This window comes from Solanum tuberosum, unplaced genomic scaffold (genome assembly GCF_000226075.1).
Source record: "Solanum tuberosum cultivar DM 1-3 516 R44 unplaced genomic scaffold, SolTub_3.0 scf00092, whole genome shotgun sequence".
In the NCBI taxonomy this organism is placed as follows: domain Eukaryota; kingdom Viridiplantae; phylum Streptophyta; class Magnoliopsida; order Solanales; family Solanaceae; genus Solanum; species Solanum tuberosum.
Genome location: NW_006239019.1, coordinates 1,406,265 through 1,427,288, shown reverse-complemented (window position 1 = coordinate 1,427,288; position 21,024 = coordinate 1,406,265). Strand labels below are relative to the sequence as shown.

Genomic DNA, 21,024 nt, shown 5'->3' with positions numbered 1-21,024 from the left:
AACAAGTCTACCTAGATTATCAAAAGCCAAATTAGCTAAATAATCAGCCAAAGTATTACCTTCTATGTACACATGTTGAATCCGAACCTATATATATTTATTTATTTTAATTTCGTAAAAATTAATACGTAATGTATTTTTTTTTTTTTAAAACGTAATGTATTTTAAGTATTCTTTTTAATCAACTAATTTCATTTTTAAAGAGTTTTTAAAGAAGCACTATTTGATCTTTAGTTCTAAAGTCAAGTACTTCCTTAGTTTTAGACCAAACACTATAAATATATAGACATTGTAATAATTATATGTGGACCATTCTGAAATATAAGGATTATGGTTAGGCTATAGTCCAGTTGACAAAAAAGTGAGTTTTTTTTAGAACAATTTCAAAATCGTTGACATTACATACCTTAAACTGCTTAAGAGCCCAATTATATATGCAAACGATAGAAAGAATAATACGTTTGTTTGACGACGCTACATGATGGAATTAAGCCTTTCTCAATTAACTATGCCATTGAAAAATCCTACTTGTTTGTTGGCTGAACGAAGGGCTAAATATATAGAAACAGCGGTTACACCATTCAAAAGATACAAATATTTGTATTGCGAATTAATAATAGTTCACTGATTTATTAGGGGGTTACACTTGAGTGATCTTTCCCATCTCAAGTTACAACAAATAGGAGTAAACATGTATCCCTCAGTTTAAAGAAGCATTAAGTTACTCAAAAGTCATGTTCACCACCTCTTCTCTAATAGAATCAAACAGCACAGTGGAAAGATAACGCTCCCCAAAACTAGGGAAGATGACCTGCACAGAGAATTGAAAGAGAAGTTTAGGCCAAAGTTCATTTGCAAAATTGGAACCATGAACTCATCAAGGATTCCCAAGTTAAGAGATGAAATAGATATCAATAAGCTTAATGAAGTAGATCTAACTTACCGCAATAAGTTTCCCAGCATTTTCTGGCTTTTTTGCTACTTGAATTGCTGCAGCAGCTGCAGCACCTGATGATATTCCTACCTGAAAATATTCCAGGAGAAAAAGGGCATATAATCGTAATGATATCAGAACGGACATCACAAATGAAGCAGAGGACACATGCAGAAGTGATCTTTATTGACGGGTGAACTTACCAGCAGGCCTTCTTTCAATGCAAGAAGCTTTGTCATTTCAATAGCTTCATCACTAGATACCTGAACATAAATAAAAGCAGAAGCTGCCATCATACCAGGAAATATAGCCAGTGAACCAAAAAATCAACAGCTTTAGAAACATACAAGAGGACACTAAGGGTGTGTTCGGTATAAAGGAAGGAAAATAAGTGGTTTCTTACTAATTTTCTTGTGCTCGGTATGTATACTATCCTAAAACCATTTGTATATAATCTAAGTCAAATACTATGGGCAGTGAGACAGGTAATAGTGTGGGGTGGTGAGGCTGGGGGCTATGGAGGTTGGGGTGAAGATGAGGTGTGTTGGAGCGTGGGGAGGACAGGACACACTCAATATAGAATACCACTTGTGAAACTTGTTTTCCCTAATTCCATTAGGAAAGTCGTTCTCCTTATTTTTAAGCAACTTGTTTTCCTAAACAAAATGTTTACCAAAAATTTTGACCAACCAAACATGGAAAATAAGAAAACCTATAATGAATTTACTTTGATCTGTTAATAAACTAAATCAGATGGATATGTTTCAGAGATAGAGTAAGCTGGAAACTTTTACATTGAAAAGCCACGATTATTCTGGAGATTCAGACAATTCTGTCAACAAAAGGATATATCTAACTTTACCCTACAAAGCAATCTAGTCTATGTTCGCATACTTCATATCTCTGCTTCTGTGAGTCGTGAATGCGTTAGTTTTATATTAACCGAATTGAAATTGTCAGTCAGAGTATAGCAGATTCATCACCTGGTTAGAGTCATTTGTAAGATATTCAGGTTTTTATAGCAAAATCTCACTCACATTGAGCAGAAATTTAAATGTTTGTAGAATCTCAGAGCTACTTATATGGTATACAGCCTTACTTGAAGAACTCCATCCAGGATGCTTTGATCGAGGACGGCTGAGATGAAACCAGCACCAATTCCTTGAATTTTATGCGGCCCTTTAACAGTAATACATTTAATTACACACATATCAGTATTATATGATAAATAATAGTTCACAGAAGCAGAGATGAAAACACATTGGGTGAGAAATAAGATGGCAAAACTCTTAATTCAATGAGAGTATAGAAATGATGCAATGACATATTAGTTTCTATATTGATTTGGATATTCTGAGAAGACACGGAAAGATGGAAACTTGACTGACCTAGTTGTCCTCCGTTTAGAATTGCATTTTCAGCTGGTTCTATACCATATACCTTTATTTCTGGATTCTTCTCCTTAAGGAACCTTCCTGCTCCCGTCACCGTGCCTCCAGTCCCAATCCCTGCAATGAAAATATCAACTTTTCCTCCTGTGCTCTTCCATATTTCTGGTCCAGTTGTTTCATAGTGGATCTGTACATTCATACTTGATAAGTATGACGATGTTTTTATAGCAAATTAATGAACAAATTATTTGTATTGGAGACACCTTTGGATTGGCAAGATTCTCAAACTGATGAAGAAAATGACAGTTTGGCGTCCTATCTAGAATATCTTGGGCCTTCTGAAGCATACCATCCATACCTTTGGCAGGATCTGTGATGTATAACTCAGCCCCAAAAGCTTTAAGAACAATCCTTCTCTCAAGACTATACGATGATGGCATCACTATCACGAGTTTGTAGCCACGAGCTGCAGCTATAAATGCCAGACCAATGCCGGTATTACCACCGGTTACCTCAAGGAGGACAGACTTTAGGCCATAATTTCCACAGTTCAAAAAACAAGGAAATATCATTTCAGTTCAGCCTTTCAGGCAAATAATCATTCAGAGCACAGGGAACTAAAAGTAAAAGTTTCCATCTCTCTTAGGACAAAATTTCGAATAAACTGGTATTAAGAGAAACGGGCATACATGAAAAATTATGTCAAGACTATTTTATCATCGCATAAAAGTTTATGAAAAAGTACTTGGTAATAATATAATGTAACATCTCCTCAAGCTGCTACTTTTTCCTCCTCAGATGAATTTCACCAACCTTTCCAGGGGTTATCAGGCCCTTATCTTCGGCATCTTTGATCATACTATATGCAATCCTACATATCATAAGTAGCAGATGTGAAAAAATCCATAAATTCAAGATTTTCCAAATTTAGATAAGAATGATGTACACACTAGAAACAGGAAGAAAGATAAGTCCCAAGAAGAAACTGAATCAGGGGATTGAGGAATAAACACCTGTCTTTGATACTCGCGCATGGTTCCATTGTCTCTAATTTGGCTGCGATTTGAGCAGCACAGCCTTCAACAGTTTTGTTGAGATATACCATAGGGGTGTTCCCAATAAGCTACATAGTGAAGACAACAAAATGAGATCATTGGTGCTAAAAAAAAGAAGACGTAAAAAGTACCAAGGAAGATCTCAGCAAGGGAACTTACTTCTGTGACATCCTTCGCTATATCATCCTTCTCTTCCATATTTCCTTACTGACTTACTGCAACAGGATAAAAGAGCTTAATAATATGAAGAAGAGTACCTATGTAACCTACTAAACTCTCAATCATGGAAGTGAAACCACAACGTATGATGATCCAGATATAGAATTTGATATGCATATAAACCATACAAGAAAAAGACCTATTCGAACTTTGACACAGTGATAATGAGACCACAACAAAATCATCAACTTTAGAAGTTATACAAAAGGAGGAATAGGTTGACAACTTTACAAGTCATACTAAAGAAGGAATAGGTTGAAATAAGTTACAATTATCTGGAACTAGAAATTCAAGAAGCAATTTTTTTTTGTTCAAAATTTTGCTGTACACATTGTGGTCCTATTTTGATAACAATTTGAGATTACTACACACCTTTTACATGAATAATAAAGAAAGATATTGTTAAAAGGAACTTCATCTTTTTGCTACATCTTCAAACATAACAATCCCACATTAGCTTTCTTTCAAAATAGAGTAAAATGAAAACCCGGTTAAATACTTACATTAAAATCCTGATTAATTCAGACTCCCGTCGCAAAAGTCACTATTTAACGGGAAAGTTCTCCCTAATAGGTTTTTTTCATATATATAGGTCCCGAACTTGATACCAGACTCTGGTTAAGAATAGAGGAATATTATTTATCCACCATAATCCTTGTTGGTGAGTAATGGTTCAAAACTTAGCTGAGATAAAATAAACTAGGAGATTCTTCACATCTATCCTAGCCTTGGTAGACAAAATTATCCAGTACCAGTTGTTGGTGGGTGGGAGGTGGGGTGGCAGGTATCCCGTGGAATTAATTCTTCATTCTATTTTCAAATACCAAAAGAGTCTACTAATTGAAAAAATAGATAAATTAAAGTGTCCCCCTATATTAATTAAATTGATGTTTGTTTAAGTGCTAAGTTTTTGAACTTTTCTTAAGAACAACAACAGAAGGGAGTGGCCAGAAACAATAAATCCCAAAACTAGACATGTACAGAATACAATTAACTTGAAGAAATCACAAATGTTAACTCAAACAGTATCTTTTCTTTCTGGTTTTGGGAAGAGAAAACAATACCTCTGGTGATATTTTCACAGTTGCTAGCTTCCTTATCCAGGGAATTCAGTAAAAACTCATATGAAAAAGATTAAAAAGATGGGTGGGTATTTATATATATCTCTTTCAATTTGTTTATATACTTTTGACTTGGTAAGTAACTCAGAGAACACTCTTGAATCTTGCTCTATTAAATTCAAAATTTATATAAAATGTTACATAATATCATTGGGCAATGATTCTTTTTTTTTGAATTAATCATAGGAATTAAGAATGGCGTATACAGTATGTCACTGTAAGTTTTGTGCGGTACCGATTGCAAGTTTATTTTTTTTATTATCCTATTATGAATCAAATTTTAATATATTGGTTGGGTGATTTGATTAGAGATAATTTGATGTGTATTGTTGAACATTGAAAAAGAGAAAAGACAAAATATTTGTCATAAATGGAAGGATAAGGTGAATGGAAATTGGTAAGTTGTTCAACGTGGGTCCTGGGAAAATTGTGTGAACTAACTTTAATGAAAAGTTGATAGGTAATGATTGCTACACTGTGTGGTTAGCAATTAGGAATTAGAATTGGAGATACAGTGAGGACGTATGTATTCTTAGGTTTGGAGGTGGTGTTCTTTCCGTGGATCTTTTGGGTCTAGGCTAAACCTATAGTAATATGGATGCTGTTAGTTTTGAAATCTTATTGTGAATATGTACTTGAATAGATTGCATTGATTTGGAAGCTCAACGAAAAGGGAAGGCTCAATCCCTGAAGCGAATTCTTGATTGAATGAGGCAAGTGGATTTCTAAACCCTGGTTAAGTGTATGGAATTCGTGTATTTCCTTGTGATATGTGTTTGGGGGTAATGAGACTTGGTGATGGGTTGACTTGTCCACATTGATTAATTCTAATTATGAAAAATGGGTAATAAAATACAATGTAATTAATTGTTTGTGTGTGATGTGTTGAGAATGGTTTGAAAGGCTTGTTGAAGTATCATGATTGTGTTGATGTGAACTGTGCAATGTTATGAAAATGGTCATCTCCTCATTATATGTGTGAACATATCATTTGCATTGTTCTGAGACATTATTGTGACAAGTGTTATGTGAATTGAGAAAGTATAAGAAATTAAAGAGGATGTACCATTTTGAGGGACGTATCGTGCGCCGCGAAGGATATTATATTTTGAGGGACGTATCGCGCGCCGCGATGGTTACTATTATCGAGGGTCGTATCGCACGCCACGATGGATGCATGAACAAATATGTCCCCCTTGGGTCCCGGACTCAGAGATAGCGGGTGTGTATCGTTAGGTTAGACATGCATCACTATACTTGACATTGCATTTCATTGCATTGCACATTTTTATCATTTATGAACTTGATATTGTGTTTTGCTGATCTTGTAAGTGCATTTCTGTGGAACTTTGATTGATAAATATTTAGCTTGTTGTTGAGGATATGTAATTATTAGAGTATTGTTGTTGGGCTGTGTTCTATGTGAATTTATGAGTTGTTAGGTTGAGCTGGTTTTACGCAAGTTGTAGTTGTGGAGATTGTGATTGATGAATATTTTGAGCTTGTTGTTGAGAATATGTGATTGTTAGAATGTTGTTGTTGAGATATGTGCTTGTGAACTGTTAGGTTAGGCTGATTTTATGCAGGTTATAGTTGTGGAGGTTCGGTTGGGGTGTAAGGAGTACCCGTATTCTAACCCCTTAGCTTGTGTTTAGAGGTTTAATTGCTGAGTACCGCGAGGTTTGGTACTCACCCCTTGCTACTACATTTTTTTGTAGGTTACTAGCCCGCACCTTTGTGATATATTCTTTTCTTTTCCGAGGCTTCTTGATTGTGAGGTAGTTGTTTGTCAATTCAACAGACCTTCTTACTCTTGTTTATGATCTTGTTTTACTGTAGAAACAATGTCATATGAGACTTGTATTTTTCTTTTGATTCAATTGTAATACTTTAGAGGCTTGTACACGTGACAACCAGATTTTAAGGGTATTTTTGAGTTTATTATAAAAAATTTCGCATTTTATTGAAATGGTTGAGTTTTAGGCTGACTTGACGTGCTGGGTTAAGACGAGTGTCATCACATTCATTTTTGGGTCGTGACATTTATGTACATGTATACCGAAATATACAGATTATTAATAGTCATAACAAACATAGAGTTTGCTATGGAGCGCAATTATACAAACTATAGCTATAACATATAAATATGATTTTTATGTTGGACAAATTATAGAAATCACATACTTTTAAGGCAAAATTACAATGTATCCCTTAAAAGTTTATAATTACAGAAATCCCTCAAACGGATATAATAATATAAGCGCTGATACATTAATCTGATGCGCGAGATACATTAATCGTTAAGTAAGATACATTACATTTTATACATAATACACTAATCTGATGTACATTTTATATATGATACACTAATCTGATGCGCGAGATACACTAATGTGTTGCGCAAAAATGAGGGATTTTGGAGATTTATAAAACTTATAGGGGATAATGATAAAAGAAAACTAAAAGGTGATATCTATATAATTAATCCTTTTATGTTTACTAAACCTAAAATTTACTGCTGTCCTCGAAATTACAAAAATAGAAGGTACGGGTGTTACACAAACATTTCTTTAATTTGGATTATCAAAAATTTAAAATTTGTATAGTATATGTTATGTTATTTTTATTTATCTACTATTTCTCAAACACATGTATATAACTGAAACTTATTTCTCCATTAACCATTAGTTTAGGTCAACTTATAATATTCATTAATACAAAAAAAAATGCAGACTTTAGTTGTATTAAAAATAAATATCAATTAATTTAAAATATTAAATATATGGAAAGGAAGCCGAAAAACAACTGGGTATGTTCCTTTTATTTTCCGAAAACGTTTAGTACGATAGTAATTTCTTCAGTTTTCCATTTTTGTAGTTTTTTTTTTCTGTTTTGTTTATTTCCAACATTTTTTTTTCTTTGTAGAAAATTGAAATTGAAATTTACAGGAAAGTCATGATATTGTCACATCTAATTGTACATGAAAATATAAATAAAAAGGCATCAAAAAACTAAAGAATAAGTTTGTTGAAGTGTTATTATGGCTTGGGAGTTGGGACTGAGATGTTAAGTTAAAACTTATATGTATCTAACTATATCCTAATTTATGTATTGAAATAATATGCGATAAATAACTGCCAACATAAAGTCAATCATGTACAAGTTTTATAAACTATTAAGGGATAAACGTGCAACACACGTGTAATGAGTTATAGGAACTTTGAAAGAGAGAGGTTATCTTTCGTCTTATTCAAACTTTTAAGCCTTGTAAGTTTAAGAAGGAGGGGTTAATTCTCGTGTAAACTATAAAAGAGACAAGTAAAAATAGATCTCTTAGCACAAGAGAAGTTAATATCTGTAGGAGAACAAATAGTTTCTGTTTGTACCATTCATATAATATAAGAATGTACAAGTGAACAAAAAGTTCATATCCATTTAAGAGGTTACAACATTTCAGAAGTTTTTATTATTTTTAGCTCAAGTTACAACATTGCATAAAGTTACTCAAAAGTCAAGTTTTCCACCTCTTCTCGAATGGAATCAAACAACACGGTGGAAAGATAACGCTCTCCAGAACTAGCAAAAATAATCTGCATACATAATTTCAGGCCAGTGTTCAAATGTTTTAAGGAGACAGAGAAAGAATGTTATCGATCGATAAGCTTAATGAAACAGATCTAACTTACTGCAATAAGTTTCCCAGCATTTTCAGGCTCTTTTGCTACTTGAACTGCTGCAGCAGCTGCCGCCCCTGACGATATTCCTACCTGATAGTTGCAATGATATAAGAATGGAGGACTCAGAAGTGATCTTTATTGACGGGTGAACTTACCAGCAGGCCTTCTTTCAATGCAATAAGCTTTGCCATTTCAATAGCTTCATCACTAGATACCTGATTAGACATTCATACAAATTTAAATGTTTGTAAAATTTGACAACTAGTATTTATATAGTATACAACCTTACTTGAAGAACTCCATCCAGGATGCTGAGATCGAGAACGTCTGGGATAAAACCAACACCAATTCCTTGAATTTTATGCGGCCCTTTAACATTTAATTACACACATATCAGTATATGATAAATAATAGTTCTTCGAAGCAAAGATGAAAACAGGGGAATTCCTATGTACTGACCTAGTTGTCCTCCATTTAGAATTGCATTTTCAGCTGGTTCTATACCATATACCTTTATTTCTGGATTCTTCTCCTTAAGGAACTTTCCTGCTCCCGTCACCGTGCCTCCAGTCCCAATCCCTGCAATGAAAATATCAACTTTTCCTCCTGTGCTCTTCCATATTTCTGGTCCCGTTGTTTCATAATGGATCTGTACATTCATACTTGATAAGTATGACAGACGTTTTTGTAGCAAATTAATGAACAAATTATTTGTATTGGAGACACCTTTGGATTGGCAAGATTCTCAAACTGATGAAGAAAATGACAGTTTGGGGTCCTATCTAGTATTTCTTGAACCTTCTGATGCACACCATCAGAACCTTTGGCTGGATCTGTGATGTATAACTCAGCCCCCAAAGCTTTAAGAACAATCCTTCTCTCAAGACTATACGATGATGGCATCACTATCATGAGTTTGTAGCCACGAGCTGCAGCTATAAATGCAAGCCCAATGCCGGTATTACCACTGGTTACCTCAAGAAGGACAGTCTTCCGGCCACCATTATTTCAACATTTGAAAATACAAGGAAATCATTTCAGTTTAGCAGTTTCAGGCAATAGGACAGAATTCAAATAACATGAAAAGTTATGTTAATCCTAGTTTTATCATCACACTTGAGAGTCATATAACAATATCTTTTCAAGCTGTTAATAAGTATTCTCGAAACGAATTTCACAAACCTTTCCAGGAGTAATTAGGCCCTTATCTTCTGCATCTTTGATCATACTAAATGCAATCCTACAAATCAGTAACAGATGTGAAAAATCCGTAAATTCAAGATTTTCAATAAGAATGATGTACAAACTGGACGAGGGGATTGAAGGTAAAACACCTGTCTTTGACACTTGCAGATGGTTGCATATACTCTAATTTGGCTGCAATTTGAGCAGCACAACCTTCAACTATTTTGTTGAGATATACCATAGGGGTGTTTCCAATAAACTACATTGTGAAGACAACAAAATGAGATGATTCGATGCTGAAATAGGAATATGTAAAGATCGTACTAAGAAATTAAGATTTCAGAAAGGAAACTACATCTGTGACATCTTTCGCGATCTCATGCGTACTCTTCGCTTCCATATTGTCTTGCTGACTTACTGCAACAAGAAACAAGAGCTAAACATATTCAATAATAGGAAGAAAAGAACATATGTACCTAATATACTCTCGACCGTGGAAGTGAAACGAGAATGTATGACAATCCAGATAACACAATGGAAAACCTCTTTGCTGAAGAGAGTACAATGTGTGGAATTTCAGCTATCAATCTCCACTGACTTCAACTAGCGGTTTCAAATTACAGCCAAAGAGCAAAGTTGGTGGTATTAATACATTAATATCTGCAACACGCAAACAATGCAACTACATATTATGTAATTTACTTATTTTTAATTTAAAATTCAAAAAATTATTTATTTTCCTAAATTTCATATCAAGTAAATAAACAGACAAGGTAATACCTTTACAACTTAATTTATGATTTAAACCACTTTTGGTTAATATTCTGTCTGTTAATAAGTTATACATTATTAAATCTTAAGCTCGTTTTAAAAATATCAACCTCCTAAAAAAGAGGATTTAGCCTATATTTTTTATTATTATTTCATAAAATTTAATAAAGTATTTTCAATATTCTTTCTAATTAATAAACTAATTTCATTTATGAAGAGTTTTTTAAAAAGTACTATTTGATCTTTAGTAATAAAGTCAAGTGCTTAGTTTTAGACCAAAAACTATAAATTCGTAGACATTGTAATATTTAAGATGTCTATGGTTAGGCAGTAGTCCAGTTGACAAAGAAGTAAGATAAAAAAATTTAGAACTTGCATTCAAAATCGTTGATTACATTCTAAGATGATTTTACCCTATCTAAATTGATAATTTCATAACTATTCAGGTTCACACGTCCCAAAAATCATTTCTAAATAATAGTGGTGGGGGGAGGAGGGGGGGGGGGGTAAACTAAAATTGGATGTCTTGTATTGAGTACAAGCCCAATATTTTGTGTATATGTTCATCAACCTGGATTTTTAAAACATTTGAGATATAGAATAAGCTTTAATGTGAGATTTTCTGGTGAATTCAAATTTAGTCAAATGCAACACTAAGTGGGGAAAAAAAAAAAACCGGAATAAGGTACAATTAGCACGAAATTTGAAGTATCAGGGGTGTTATAGTTGATAAAATTATATAGTAATTTGCTCAAGTGAATTACACTTATAAGACACTATTAAAGCTCCACTACTTATTCAAAAGATTATGAGTTATCAGTTTTTGTAAAAAATAATACTACTAATTATAAGTACTTTACAAACAAAATTATACAGCAACCCAAAATTATACCAAATCAACAATTAAGTCGCCACATAAGCTCGGTCAATGGTTAGAGGGGTTTAAGGTGTTGAATTTTACTGAGTTAAAAGGTTCAGTTGACAAAGAGGTAAGTAGAAAGGTTCAGAATACAAACTCATTCAAGTATAAGGGTCCATCAGTTCATTTCGCCTACAATATATGCAAGAGATTATAAGTTAACTTCTTTTTGTTTTTTTTAGTTCAACTTGTAATATTTTGACGTTTTCTTATATGCATGCATTTTTGGAAAAGAAAATAAAAGTAAAGTTTACAGTAAGATAACAACGTTTTAAAAAAAATAAAATAATATATTTTGTATGTTTAATTTGGAAGAACATTTGCTGGCATCGTACTACAGTATCATGAATCGTGATATAATTTCTTCCATTTTAGTAGTTGTTATCATACTACAGCTGGCAAACAATAGATTTACCAATAATTCAATAGCTAGATTAACCAATAATTGACTTTTAGTTTAAAAATAATGTTATTTATCACGAAATATGCATATGGAGAAAGTCAAATTGAGCTTCAAGAAGAGTAAGTTAGTTTAGAATTATAATTCTTGGACTAATTTATCCCATCTCACAGGATTAAATTTGAAATTAAATTTATACTTTGATTGATTGAAAATATAAATTAATTCATCCCAAATTAATATATGCTGGGATATCCCATTTAGACCAATTTAGGAGCTTACAATTCAGTTGTTTTTACATATAACTTCCTATCTCTCAATCCAAAGAAGCATAAAGTTACTCAAAAGTCATGTTTTCCACCTCTTCTCGAATGGAATCAAACATCACGGTGGAAAGATAACGCTCTCCAGAACTAGCGATAATAATCTGCATACATAATTTTAGGCCAGTGTTCAAAAATGTTTTATTGAGACGGAGAAAAAATGTTATCAGCTTAATTACTGAATAGAATTAACTTACCACAATAAGTTTCCCAGCATTTTCTGGCCTTTTTGCTACTTTTACTGCAGCAGCAGCTGAAGCCCCTGATGATATTCCTACCTGAAAATATTCCAAAAGAAAAATTAAGTATAGCCGTGACGACGACATAATAAGAACACACATCACAAATGAAGCGGTAGACAAGCAGAACAGGTGAGATTAAACCAGGACCAATTCCTTGGATTTTATGTGGCCCTTTAATGGTAATAACATTTAATTACACATATCAGTCTACGATAAAAAAATAAAAAAACTCACAGAAAGTAGTGATGAAAACACGGTATGACAGATGAGCTGGAAAAACTCTTTATATGGAACTAATGCAATGGCATTTTCAAAGGGGGAAAGAAACTCGACTGACCTAGTTGTCCTCCATTTAGAAATGCATTTTCGGTTGGTTCTAAACCATATACCTGATCTTCCGACAAGACAAAAGGTGGAAAGAAAATCACAAATCAAGTCCGAAGGAAAGAAGAACAATGCCGGTCACAAATTACCTTATTCTGGATTCTTCTCTTTAAGAAACCTTCCAATTCCTGTCACTGTGCCTCCAGTCCCAATCCCAGCAATTAAAATATCAACTTTCCCTCCCGTACAATTCCATATTTCAGGTCCAGTTGCTTCATAATGTATCTATAAAATGGATACTTGATAAGTGTTATGTTTTTTATAACAAATGAATTGAGTTATTTGTATAGACACCTTTGGATTGGCAGGGTTTTCGCTCTGATGAAGAAAATAACAGTTCGGTGTTCTATCTATTATCTCTTGGGCCTTCTGAAGCACACCATCCATACCTTTGGCAGGATCCGCGATGTATAACTCAGCCCCCAAAGCTTTAAGAATAATCCTTCTCTCAATACTATTATTTTGCTCCCATCACTATCACAAGTTTATAGCCACGAGCTGCTGCAATAGATGCAAGACCAATGCCGGTATTTCCACTGGATACCTCAATGAGGACCGTCTAAAGCCACCATTATTTCAACATTTCGAAAACCAATAAAATAATTTTAGCTCAGCCTTTCAGACAAATGATCATAGACCACAGGGAACTACAAGTAAAATTTGTGACAAAGTACTTGGAATCACATAATGTGTTCCTTTTTCCTCATGATATTTATCCTAACACAAACTTAACTAACCTTTCCAGGCGTAATCAGTCCCGTCTTCTGCATCTTTGATCATACTCAATGCGACCCTACATATTAAGAATAATTCAAGATTTTGCAAATTAAGCGAAGAAACAGGATGAGGGGAGTGAAAGATAAACACCTATCTTTGATACTTGAGCATGGTTGCATTGTCTCCATTTTGGCTGCAATTTGGGCAGCACAACCTTCGATGACTTTGTTGAGATATACCATAGGGGTGCTTCCAATAAGCTAAATTGTGAAGACAACCAAATGAGATGGAATATGATGATGGATGTAAAGAGTACCAAAAAGATGTCAGACAGGAAACTACTTCCGTGACATCTTTCGCGATCTCACTCTTCGCTTCCATACTGTCTTGCTGACTTACTGCAACAAGAAACAAGAGCTAAACATATTTAATAATAGGAAGAAGAGACCTACTATACTCTCAATCATGGAAGTGAAACGAGAATGTATGACAATCCAGATAATTAAGGAATGTGCTATATATCTATAGTAATCATACAAGAATAAATCCTACTCGAACTTTAACACTCTCTTGGAAGTGAAATCTCAAAAGAATTCACAGATTATAAAAAAGTATGAATAGGACGAGAAGTTAAAAGAAAAATATGATTTTAAGCAACATAAATGAAGAAGAAGCTGACCAGGTATCTTAAAGAAGAGAACAAGAATGAAGAAGAAATGAATCAACTACTCGAGTTCAGGAATCAGATTCGTTACTCGTAGCTGAAAGCAGTAAAGAAAATAACACAAGTATTACTGTTGAAAACCTCCTTCCTCAAGAGAATAAAAAACCACAGCTTATGATGTAATTTGCATGTTTTCCATATTACTAGTAGTGTGATGATCATTTCAATTCAAATATCTTTCAATACATGTTACATATCTTTTGTTAAATCTTAATACGTACGTAATGTATTTTAAGTATCCTTTCTAATCAACTAATTTCATTTTTAAAAAGCACTATCTTTCTAATCAACCAATTTCATTTTTAAAAAGCACTATTTGATCTTTAGTTTTTAAGTCAAGTACTTCCTTAGTTTTAGACCAAATACTATAAATCGTAGACATTGTAATATCTATATGTGGACCATTTTGAAATTAATATAGGGATTATGGTTAGGCAATAGTAGAGTTGACAAAGAAGTGAGATTTTTTTAAAAACAATTTAAAAATCGTGACATTACGCTTGTTTGATGATGCTTCATGATGGAAGCCTTTCTCCATTAACTATGCCATTGAAAAATCGTACTAGTTTGTTGGCTGAACGAAGGTCTAAACAGAAACAGTGGTTACAACATTCAAATGGTACAATTGTTTGTATTGCGAATTAATAATAGTTCACTGATTTATTAGGAGGTTACACTTCGAGTGCATCTTTCCTATTCTACCTCAAGTTACAACAAATAGGAGTAACATGTATCCCTCAGTTCAAAGAAGCATAAAGTTAGTTACTCAAAAGTCATGTCCACCACCTCTTCTCTAATAGAATCAAACAGCACAGTGGAAAGATAACGCTCCCCAAAACTAGGGAAGATGACCTGCACAGAAAATTGAAAGAGAATTTTAGGCCCATGAGCTTATCAAGGATTCCCAAGTTAAACAACTGATAAAGAGATGAAGTAGATATCAATAAGCTTAATGAAGTAGATCTAACTTACCGCAATAAGTTTCCCAGCATTTTCGGGCTTTTTTGCTACTTGTATTGCTGCAGCAGCTGCAGCACCTGATGATATTCCTACCTGAAAATATCCGAGGAGAAAAAGGCGGTATAGTCATGATGATATTAGAACGGACATCACAAATGAAGCAGAGGACAGACAATCTGTGGACTCACAAGTGATCTTTATTGACAGGTGAACTTACCAGTAGACCTTCTTTCAATGCAAGAAGCTTTGTCATTTCAATAGCTTCATCACTAGATACCTGAACATAAACAAAAACAGAAGCTGTCATCATACCAGGAAATATAGCCAGTGAACCAAAAAATCAACAGCATTAGAAACATATTGAGAGGACATTAATGGTGTGTTCGGTATAAAGGAAGGAAAATAAGTGGTTTATTACTAATTTTTTTGTGCTCGGTATGTACGCAAAAAATACTATCCTAATACCACTTGTATAAAATCTAAGTCAAATACTATAGGCGGTGAGGCTGGGGGCTATGGAGGTTGGGGTGAAGATGAGGTGTGTGGGAGCGTGGGGAGGACAGGACACACTCAATATAGAATACCACTTGTGAAACTTGTTTTCCCTAATTCCATTAGGAAAGTCGTTCTCCTTATTTCAAGCAACTTGTTTTCCTAAACATAATGTTTACCAAAAATTTCGACCAACCAAACATGGAAAATAAGAAAACCTATAATGAATTTACTTTGATCTGTTAATGAACCAAATCAAATGGATATGTTTCAGATATAGAGTAAGCTGGAAACTTTTACATTGAATAGTCATGATTATTCTGGAGATTCAGATAATTCTGTCAACAAAAGGATATATCTAACTTTACCCTACATAGCAATCTAGTCTATGTTCGCATACTTCATTTCTCTGCTTCTGTCAGTCGTGAATGCGTTAGTTTTATATTAACCGAATTGAAATTGTCAGTCAGAGTATAGCAGATTCATCACCTGGTTAGAGTCATTTGTAAAATATTCAGGTTTTTATAGCAAAATCTCACTCACATTGAGCGGAAATTTAAATGTTTGTAGAGTCTGAGAGCTACTTATATGGTATACAGCCTTACTTGAAGAACTCCATCTAGGATGCTTTGATCGAGGACGGCTGGGATGAAACCAGCACCAATTCCTTGGATTTTATGCGGCCCTTTAACATATAATTACACACATATCAGTATATGATAAATAACAGTTGATAGAAGCAGAAATGAAAACACATTGTGTGAGAAATGAGCTGGCAAAACTCTTAATTCAATGAGTGTAGAAATGATGCAATGACATATTAGTTTCTATATAGATTTGGATATTCTGAGAAGACACAGAAAGATAGAAACTTGACTGACCTAGTTGTCCTCCGTTAAGAATTGCATTTTCAGCTGGTTCTATACCATATACCTTTATTTCTGGATTCTTCTCCTTAAGGAACCTTCCTGCTCCCGTCACCGTGCCTCCAGTCCCAATCCCTGCAATAAAAATATCAACTTTTCCTCCTGTGCAATTCCATATTTCTGGTCCAGTTGTTTCATAGTGGATCTGTAAATTGATGCTTGATAAGTATGATGTTTTTTTTTATAGCAAATGAACAAATTATTTGTAAAGGAGGCACCTTTGGATTGGAAGGATTCTCAAACTGACGAAAAAAATGACTGTTTGGCGTCCTATCTAGAATCTCTTGGGCCTTCTGAAGCAGACCATCTAAACCTTTGGCAGGATCTGTGATGTATAACTCAGCCCCCAAAGCTTTAAGAACAATCCTTCTCTCAAGACTATACGATGATGGCATCACTATCACGAGTTTGTAGCCACGAGCTGCAGCTACAAATGCCAGACCAATGCCGGTATTACCACTGGTTACCTCAAGGAGGACAGACTTCAGGCCATAATTTCCACAGTTCAAAAAACAAGGAAATATCATTTCAGTTCAGCCTTTCAGGCAAATAATCATTCAGAGCACAGGGAACTAAAAGTAAAAGTTTCCATCTCTCTTAGGACAAAATTTCGAATAAACTGGTATTAAGAGAAACGGGCATACATGAAAAATTATGTTAAGACTATTTTATCATCACATAAAAGTTTATGAAAAAGTACTTGGTACTAATATAATGTAACATCTCTTCAAGCTGCTACTTTTTCCTCCTAATACAGATTCTCAGATGAATTTCACCAACCTTTCCAGGGGTTATCAGGCCCTTATCTTCGGCATCTTTGATCATACTATATGCAATCCTACATATCATAAGTAGCAGATGTGAAAAAATCCATAAATTCAAGATTTTCCAAATTTAGATAAGAATGATGTACACACTAGAAACAGGAAGAAAGATAAGTCCCAAGAAGAAACTGAATCAGGGGATTGAGGGATAAACACCTGTCTTTGACACTCGCGCATGGTTCCATTGTCTCCAATTTGGCTGCGATTTGGGCAGCACAACCTTCGACGGTTTTGTTGAGATATACCATAGGGGTGTTCCCAATAAGCTACATAGTGAAGACAACAAAATGAGATTATTGATGCTAAAAATAGACGTAAAGAGTAGCAAGAAAGATCTCAGCAAGGGAACTACTTCTGTGACATCCTTCGCTATATCATCGTTCTCTTCCATATTTCCTTACTGACTTACTGCAACAAGACAAAAGAGCTTAATAATATGAAGAATAGTACCTATGCAACCTACTAAACTCTCGATTATGGAAGTGAAACCACAACGTATGATGATCCAGATATAGAATTTGATATGCATATAAACCATACAAGAAAAAGACCTATTCGAACTTTGACACCGTGATAATGATACCACAACAAAAGTCATCAACTTTACAAGTTATACTAAAGTAGGAATAGGTTGAAGTAACAATTATCTGGAACTAGAAATTCAAGAAGCAATTTTTTTTTTGTTCAAAATTTAACTGTACACACTGTGGTCCTACTTTGATAACAATTTGAGATTACCACACACCTTTTACATGAATAACAAACAAAGATAATGTTAAAAGCAACTTCATCTTTTTGCTACATCTTCAAACATAACAATCCCACATTAGCTTTCTTACATTAAAACCCTGATTCTACTTTAAATAGCTAAAGGAAACACTACACATTGGTGGACAAAGTTATCTAGTACTTGTTGTTGGTGGGTGGGCGGTAGCAAGTATCCCGTGGAATTAATTCTTCATTCTATTTTCAAATACCAAAAGAGTCTACTAATTGAAAAAATAGATAAATTGTGTTGTTGTACTCTACCTAGATTAATTAAAGTGATGTTTGTTTAAGTGCTAAGTTTTGAACTTTTCTTAAAAACAACAACAGAAGGGAGTGACCAGAAACAATAAATCCCAAAACTAGACATGTACAGATGACGTACAATTAACTTAAAGAAATCACAAATGTTAACTCAAACAGTATCTTTTCTTTGTGGTGGGAAGAGAAAACAATACCTCTGGAGATATACTTTCACAGTTGCTAGCTTCCTTATCCAGGGGATTCAGCAAAAACTCATATGAAAAAGACTAAAAAGATGGGTGGGTATTTATATATATCTCTTTCAATTTGTTTATATACTTTTGACTTGGTAAGTAACTTAGAAGATAACACTCCTGAATTTTGCTCTATTAAATTCAAAAATTATATAAAATATTACAAAATCTCACCTAAATTTTTAGCGTATCCATGTAAAAAAATTATTTTAAATATAAAAATACATCTATAAACAACTTTGTACTCGGTGCAAATCCAAAATAGTAAAGCTTCCATGTGCATCACACAAAAGAAGAAAAAAAACTACTGCGTATGATGTGATGTGCAAGTTGTCGATATTAAAGTGGAGAGGATTCAGTCTATAGTTTCTTTACTAGTTTCCAGAGAAAATGATCAAAATGGTCCTTTATATATAGGGTTTGAATTATTTTGGTCCTTTATATATATCACTTTATCTAAATGGTCCTTAATGTATGTATAAAGAGTATCAATTTGGTCCTAGACCTAAAATCTAACTGAAAACATAAAGAAACTGTTAAACTTAACTGTTGGGTCCCACACTTGGTGGGCCCCTTCTTCCTCCCTCTTTCTTCCACCATTGCTTCTCCTTCACCTTCTTTCTTTTGCCATTTCTTCTACAATTTCTGCTCCCAAAATCCTCTCACACACACAAAAGTATCTTTAAATTTCAAAAGAATATTTGTAAGGTTTTTGTTTTCTATTTCTGTCCGTTAAAATTTTACCATTAAATTTTAAAAATAGAATGAAAAAAATGGCTTGAAAAAATTACTAATTTTGAAAAGGATAAAACGAAAAGAAAGCTATATACTCCCCATAGATCGCTTCAACAAGAGAATAAATGGAGTCTTTTATCTGATGATCTTGGTTTTCTTCTTCTTCTTCTTCTTCTTCTTCTTTATGTATGATAATGGAAGCTTGAAAATTTTATTTCGATGGAAATGAAATGGGTGTAGTGTGTATTATTTTTCTTATGGACTTCAAATGATGAAAGAAGGAAGTTGAGGAGAAAGGTCTGCAGTGGTGATGGTGAACAAAAGCAGATTGAGGAAGAACAGTCTTGATGGTGAACGAAAGAAGATGGGGGAAGAAGGGTCTGTCATCTGTCAATTCCGCGGGACCCTCTGTTAAATCTAACAATTTTTTTTATGTTTTCAGTTAGATTTTAGGTCTAGGACCAAATTGATACTCTTTATACATACATTAAGGACCATTTAGATAAACTGATATATATGAAGGATCAAAATAATTCAACCCCTATACATGAAGGATCATTTTGATCATTTTCTCCTAGTTTCCACTTCAAATTATATAATTACATAAAATGGCCGGTAATAAATTACAAACTGTATTGGTGATGCTTACAAATTGCATTTAAAGGAGAGTTTAAGACGAAAGAATTATCTTAGGTGTCAATATCAACCTATAAAATTGTCATCTGTCCAACTCGTTCATTAAACAGAGTTTAACTTGCTTATTTTAATAATACTTTGGAATTTTATTTGATATATTTTATATAGTCATAATATTAAAAAAAATATTAAGTACTCAAATAAAATATTGGTAAGAATTGATCGAATTGGGTTATGACCTGATTTTTAACTCATTTTAACCTAATCTGCTTCAAATCAAGAAATATTTAAACGAATTACTTATCCGCTTATTTTATTAACTCAATCTATTTTGATATTCTCATATTCAGCTCAGCTCGCTTTTTTAATCGCCCAAAATTATCCTAATAGTGTCAACTCTCAATATAGATGTTCCTAGGGAAATGTTTGTGTTTCCTTTTTCTAGCTTGTTATATTAGGACATTAAAATATTCAAAAGTACAATTAGACTTTTCAAACATTGAATTCCTTGTGTTATATTTTATGATATGTATAGAATTTGAGAGCTAAAAGACGTTTTTCTTTTGATTACAAATTTTATATATTCTTAAATATCTTAAGAAAAATGGCTCTAATGATTAAAATTACAAGAAGTTAGTTTCTTTAATGTTTTTGAATGAATAATAATTCAATAAAGTAATATGGTAATTAATCCTGTGAAAAATAGAAAGAAAAAAAATATGGAGCAAAAACGCAAGCAATTACGTATGTATTATGCGATGTGCAAGTGGCAGACATATATTTATTCCAATAAGACTTTATTGTATTTTCAGCCTCCTCGTATTAAGTTTGGTGCTCACGATCTAAAAAAAAATCTAGTGCCGTGTCAAATATATTTTTTACCAAAACTTTAGAGTTGATATATTATTATTATACTGTAAAAATGTTGAATATTTCTATAATTGAATCTTTCTGTTACTTACGTCACATGTGTATCAGAATGCTATGTTACGTGAGATTTGCGACTTTAATGGTCCCCAGGCCTTTTCATTAGTTTTATATGCTCTCCGTCTCAATTTAAGTAAAAGTATTTGATTGGAAATAAAATTTAAAAATAAAAGAAAGACTTGAACTTGTGGTGTAAAATA

The 21,024-nt window shown here is 33.5% G+C and overlaps 3 protein-coding genes and 1 pseudogene across 6 annotated transcripts; all 4 read right to left on the bottom strand.

The window, feature by feature from the left end:
- Positions 1-535: 535 nt before the first annotated feature.
- On the bottom strand, positions 536-18,558 carry LOC102601819 (cysteine synthase-like). Of its 2 annotated transcripts, none has more exons than XM_015308935.1 (10): positions 18,488-18,558; positions 3,540-3,595; positions 3,339-3,448; positions 3,139-3,196; positions 2,589-2,852; positions 2,323-2,512; positions 2,034-2,113; positions 1,138-1,197; positions 944-1,024; positions 536-811 (listed from the first exon to the last, which is right to left on the bottom strand). In XM_015308935.1, exons 2-10 carry the CDS (start codon positions 3,576-3,578, stop codon positions 722-724), a joined length of 972 nt encoding a protein of 323 aa, XP_015164421.1. In that variant the 5' UTR covers positions 3,579-3,595; positions 18,488-18,558; the 3' UTR covers positions 536-721. The 2 variants fall into 2 exon arrangements, with proteins under 2 accessions (XP_015164421.1, XP_006347804.1); XM_006347742.2 differs by lacking the exon at positions 18,488-18,558 and adding an exon at positions 4,664-4,979.
- Positions 8,109-10,269, bottom strand: LOC102602372 (cysteine synthase-like). 2 transcript variants are annotated; one of them, XM_006347744.2, is made up of 10 exons: positions 10,126-10,269; positions 9,938-9,999; positions 9,732-9,841; positions 9,580-9,637; positions 9,124-9,387; positions 8,857-9,046; positions 8,687-8,766; positions 8,553-8,612; positions 8,407-8,487; positions 8,109-8,310 (listed from the first exon to the last, which is right to left on the bottom strand). In XM_006347744.2, exons 2-10 carry the CDS (start codon positions 9,980-9,982, stop codon positions 8,221-8,223), a joined length of 978 nt encoding a protein of 325 aa, XP_006347806.2. In that variant the 5' UTR covers positions 9,983-9,999; positions 10,126-10,269; the 3' UTR covers positions 8,109-8,220. The 2 variants fall into 2 exon arrangements, with proteins under 2 accessions (XP_006347806.2, XP_015164417.1); XM_015308931.1 differs by having other exon boundaries at positions 10,146-10,269.
- LOC102591895 (cysteine synthase-like) lies at positions 11,938-13,391 on the bottom strand (annotated as a pseudogene).
- LOC102602714 (cysteine synthase) lies at positions 14,650-19,160 on the bottom strand. 2 transcript variants are annotated; one of them, XM_006347746.2, is made up of 10 exons: positions 19,074-19,160; positions 17,617-17,672; positions 17,421-17,530; positions 17,221-17,278; positions 16,659-16,922; positions 16,396-16,585; positions 16,120-16,199; positions 15,240-15,299; positions 15,035-15,115; positions 14,650-14,914 (listed from the first exon to the last, which is right to left on the bottom strand). In XM_006347746.2, the coding sequence occupies exons 2-10, from the start codon at positions 17,653-17,655 to the stop codon at positions 14,825-14,827; spliced, it is 972 nt and encodes a 323-aa protein (XP_006347808.1). In that variant the 5' UTR covers positions 17,656-17,672; positions 19,074-19,160; the 3' UTR covers positions 14,650-14,824. The 2 variants fall into 2 exon arrangements, with proteins under 2 accessions (XP_006347808.1, XP_006347807.1); XM_006347745.2 differs by lacking the exon at positions 19,074-19,160 and adding an exon at positions 18,488-18,576.
- Positions 19,161-21,024: the final 1,864 nt, after the last annotated feature.

What these genes read in the sequence shown, in the direction of transcription:
- LOC102602372 (XM_006347744.2), bottom strand. Translation starts at nt 9,982, where the DNA reads ATGGAAGCGAAGAGTACGCATGAGATCGCGAAAGATGTCACAGAT. An exon ending in TCCTGGATGGAGTTCTTCAA is followed by an intron (nt 8,613 to 8,686) that starts GTAAGGTTGTAT and finishes ATGTCTAATCAG; the next exon opens with GTATCTAGTGATGAAGCTAT. An exon ending in ATGCTGGGAAACTTATTGCA is followed by an intron (nt 8,311 to 8,406) that starts GTAAGTTAGATC and finishes TTATGTATGCAG; the next exon opens with ATTATTTTTGCTAGTTCTGG.
- LOC102601819 (XM_015308935.1), bottom strand. Translation starts at nt 3,578, where the DNA reads ATGGAAGAGAAGGATGATATAGCGAAGGATGTCACAGAA. An exon ending in TAGCGAAGGATGTCACAGAA is followed by an intron (nt 3,449 to 3,539) that starts GTAAGTTCCCTT and finishes TTCACTATGTAG; the next exon opens with CTTATTGGGAACACCCCTAT. An exon ending in TCTAAACGGAGGACAACTAG is followed by an intron (nt 2,114 to 2,322) that starts GTCAGTCAAGTT and finishes TTACTGTTAAAG; the next exon opens with GGCCGCATAAAATTCAAGGA.
- LOC102602714 (XM_006347746.2), bottom strand. Translation starts at nt 17,655, where the DNA reads ATGGAAGAGAACGATGATATAGCGAAGGATGTCACAGAA. An exon ending in AGAATCCTTCCAATCCAAAG is followed by an intron (nt 16,586 to 16,658) that starts GTGCCTCCTTTA and finishes ATCAATTTACAG; the next exon opens with ATCCACTATGAAACAACTGG. An exon ending in TCCTAGATGGAGTTCTTCAA is followed by an intron (nt 15,300 to 16,119) that starts GTAAGGCTGTAT and finishes GTTTATGTTCAG; the next exon opens with GTATCTAGTGATGAAGCTAT.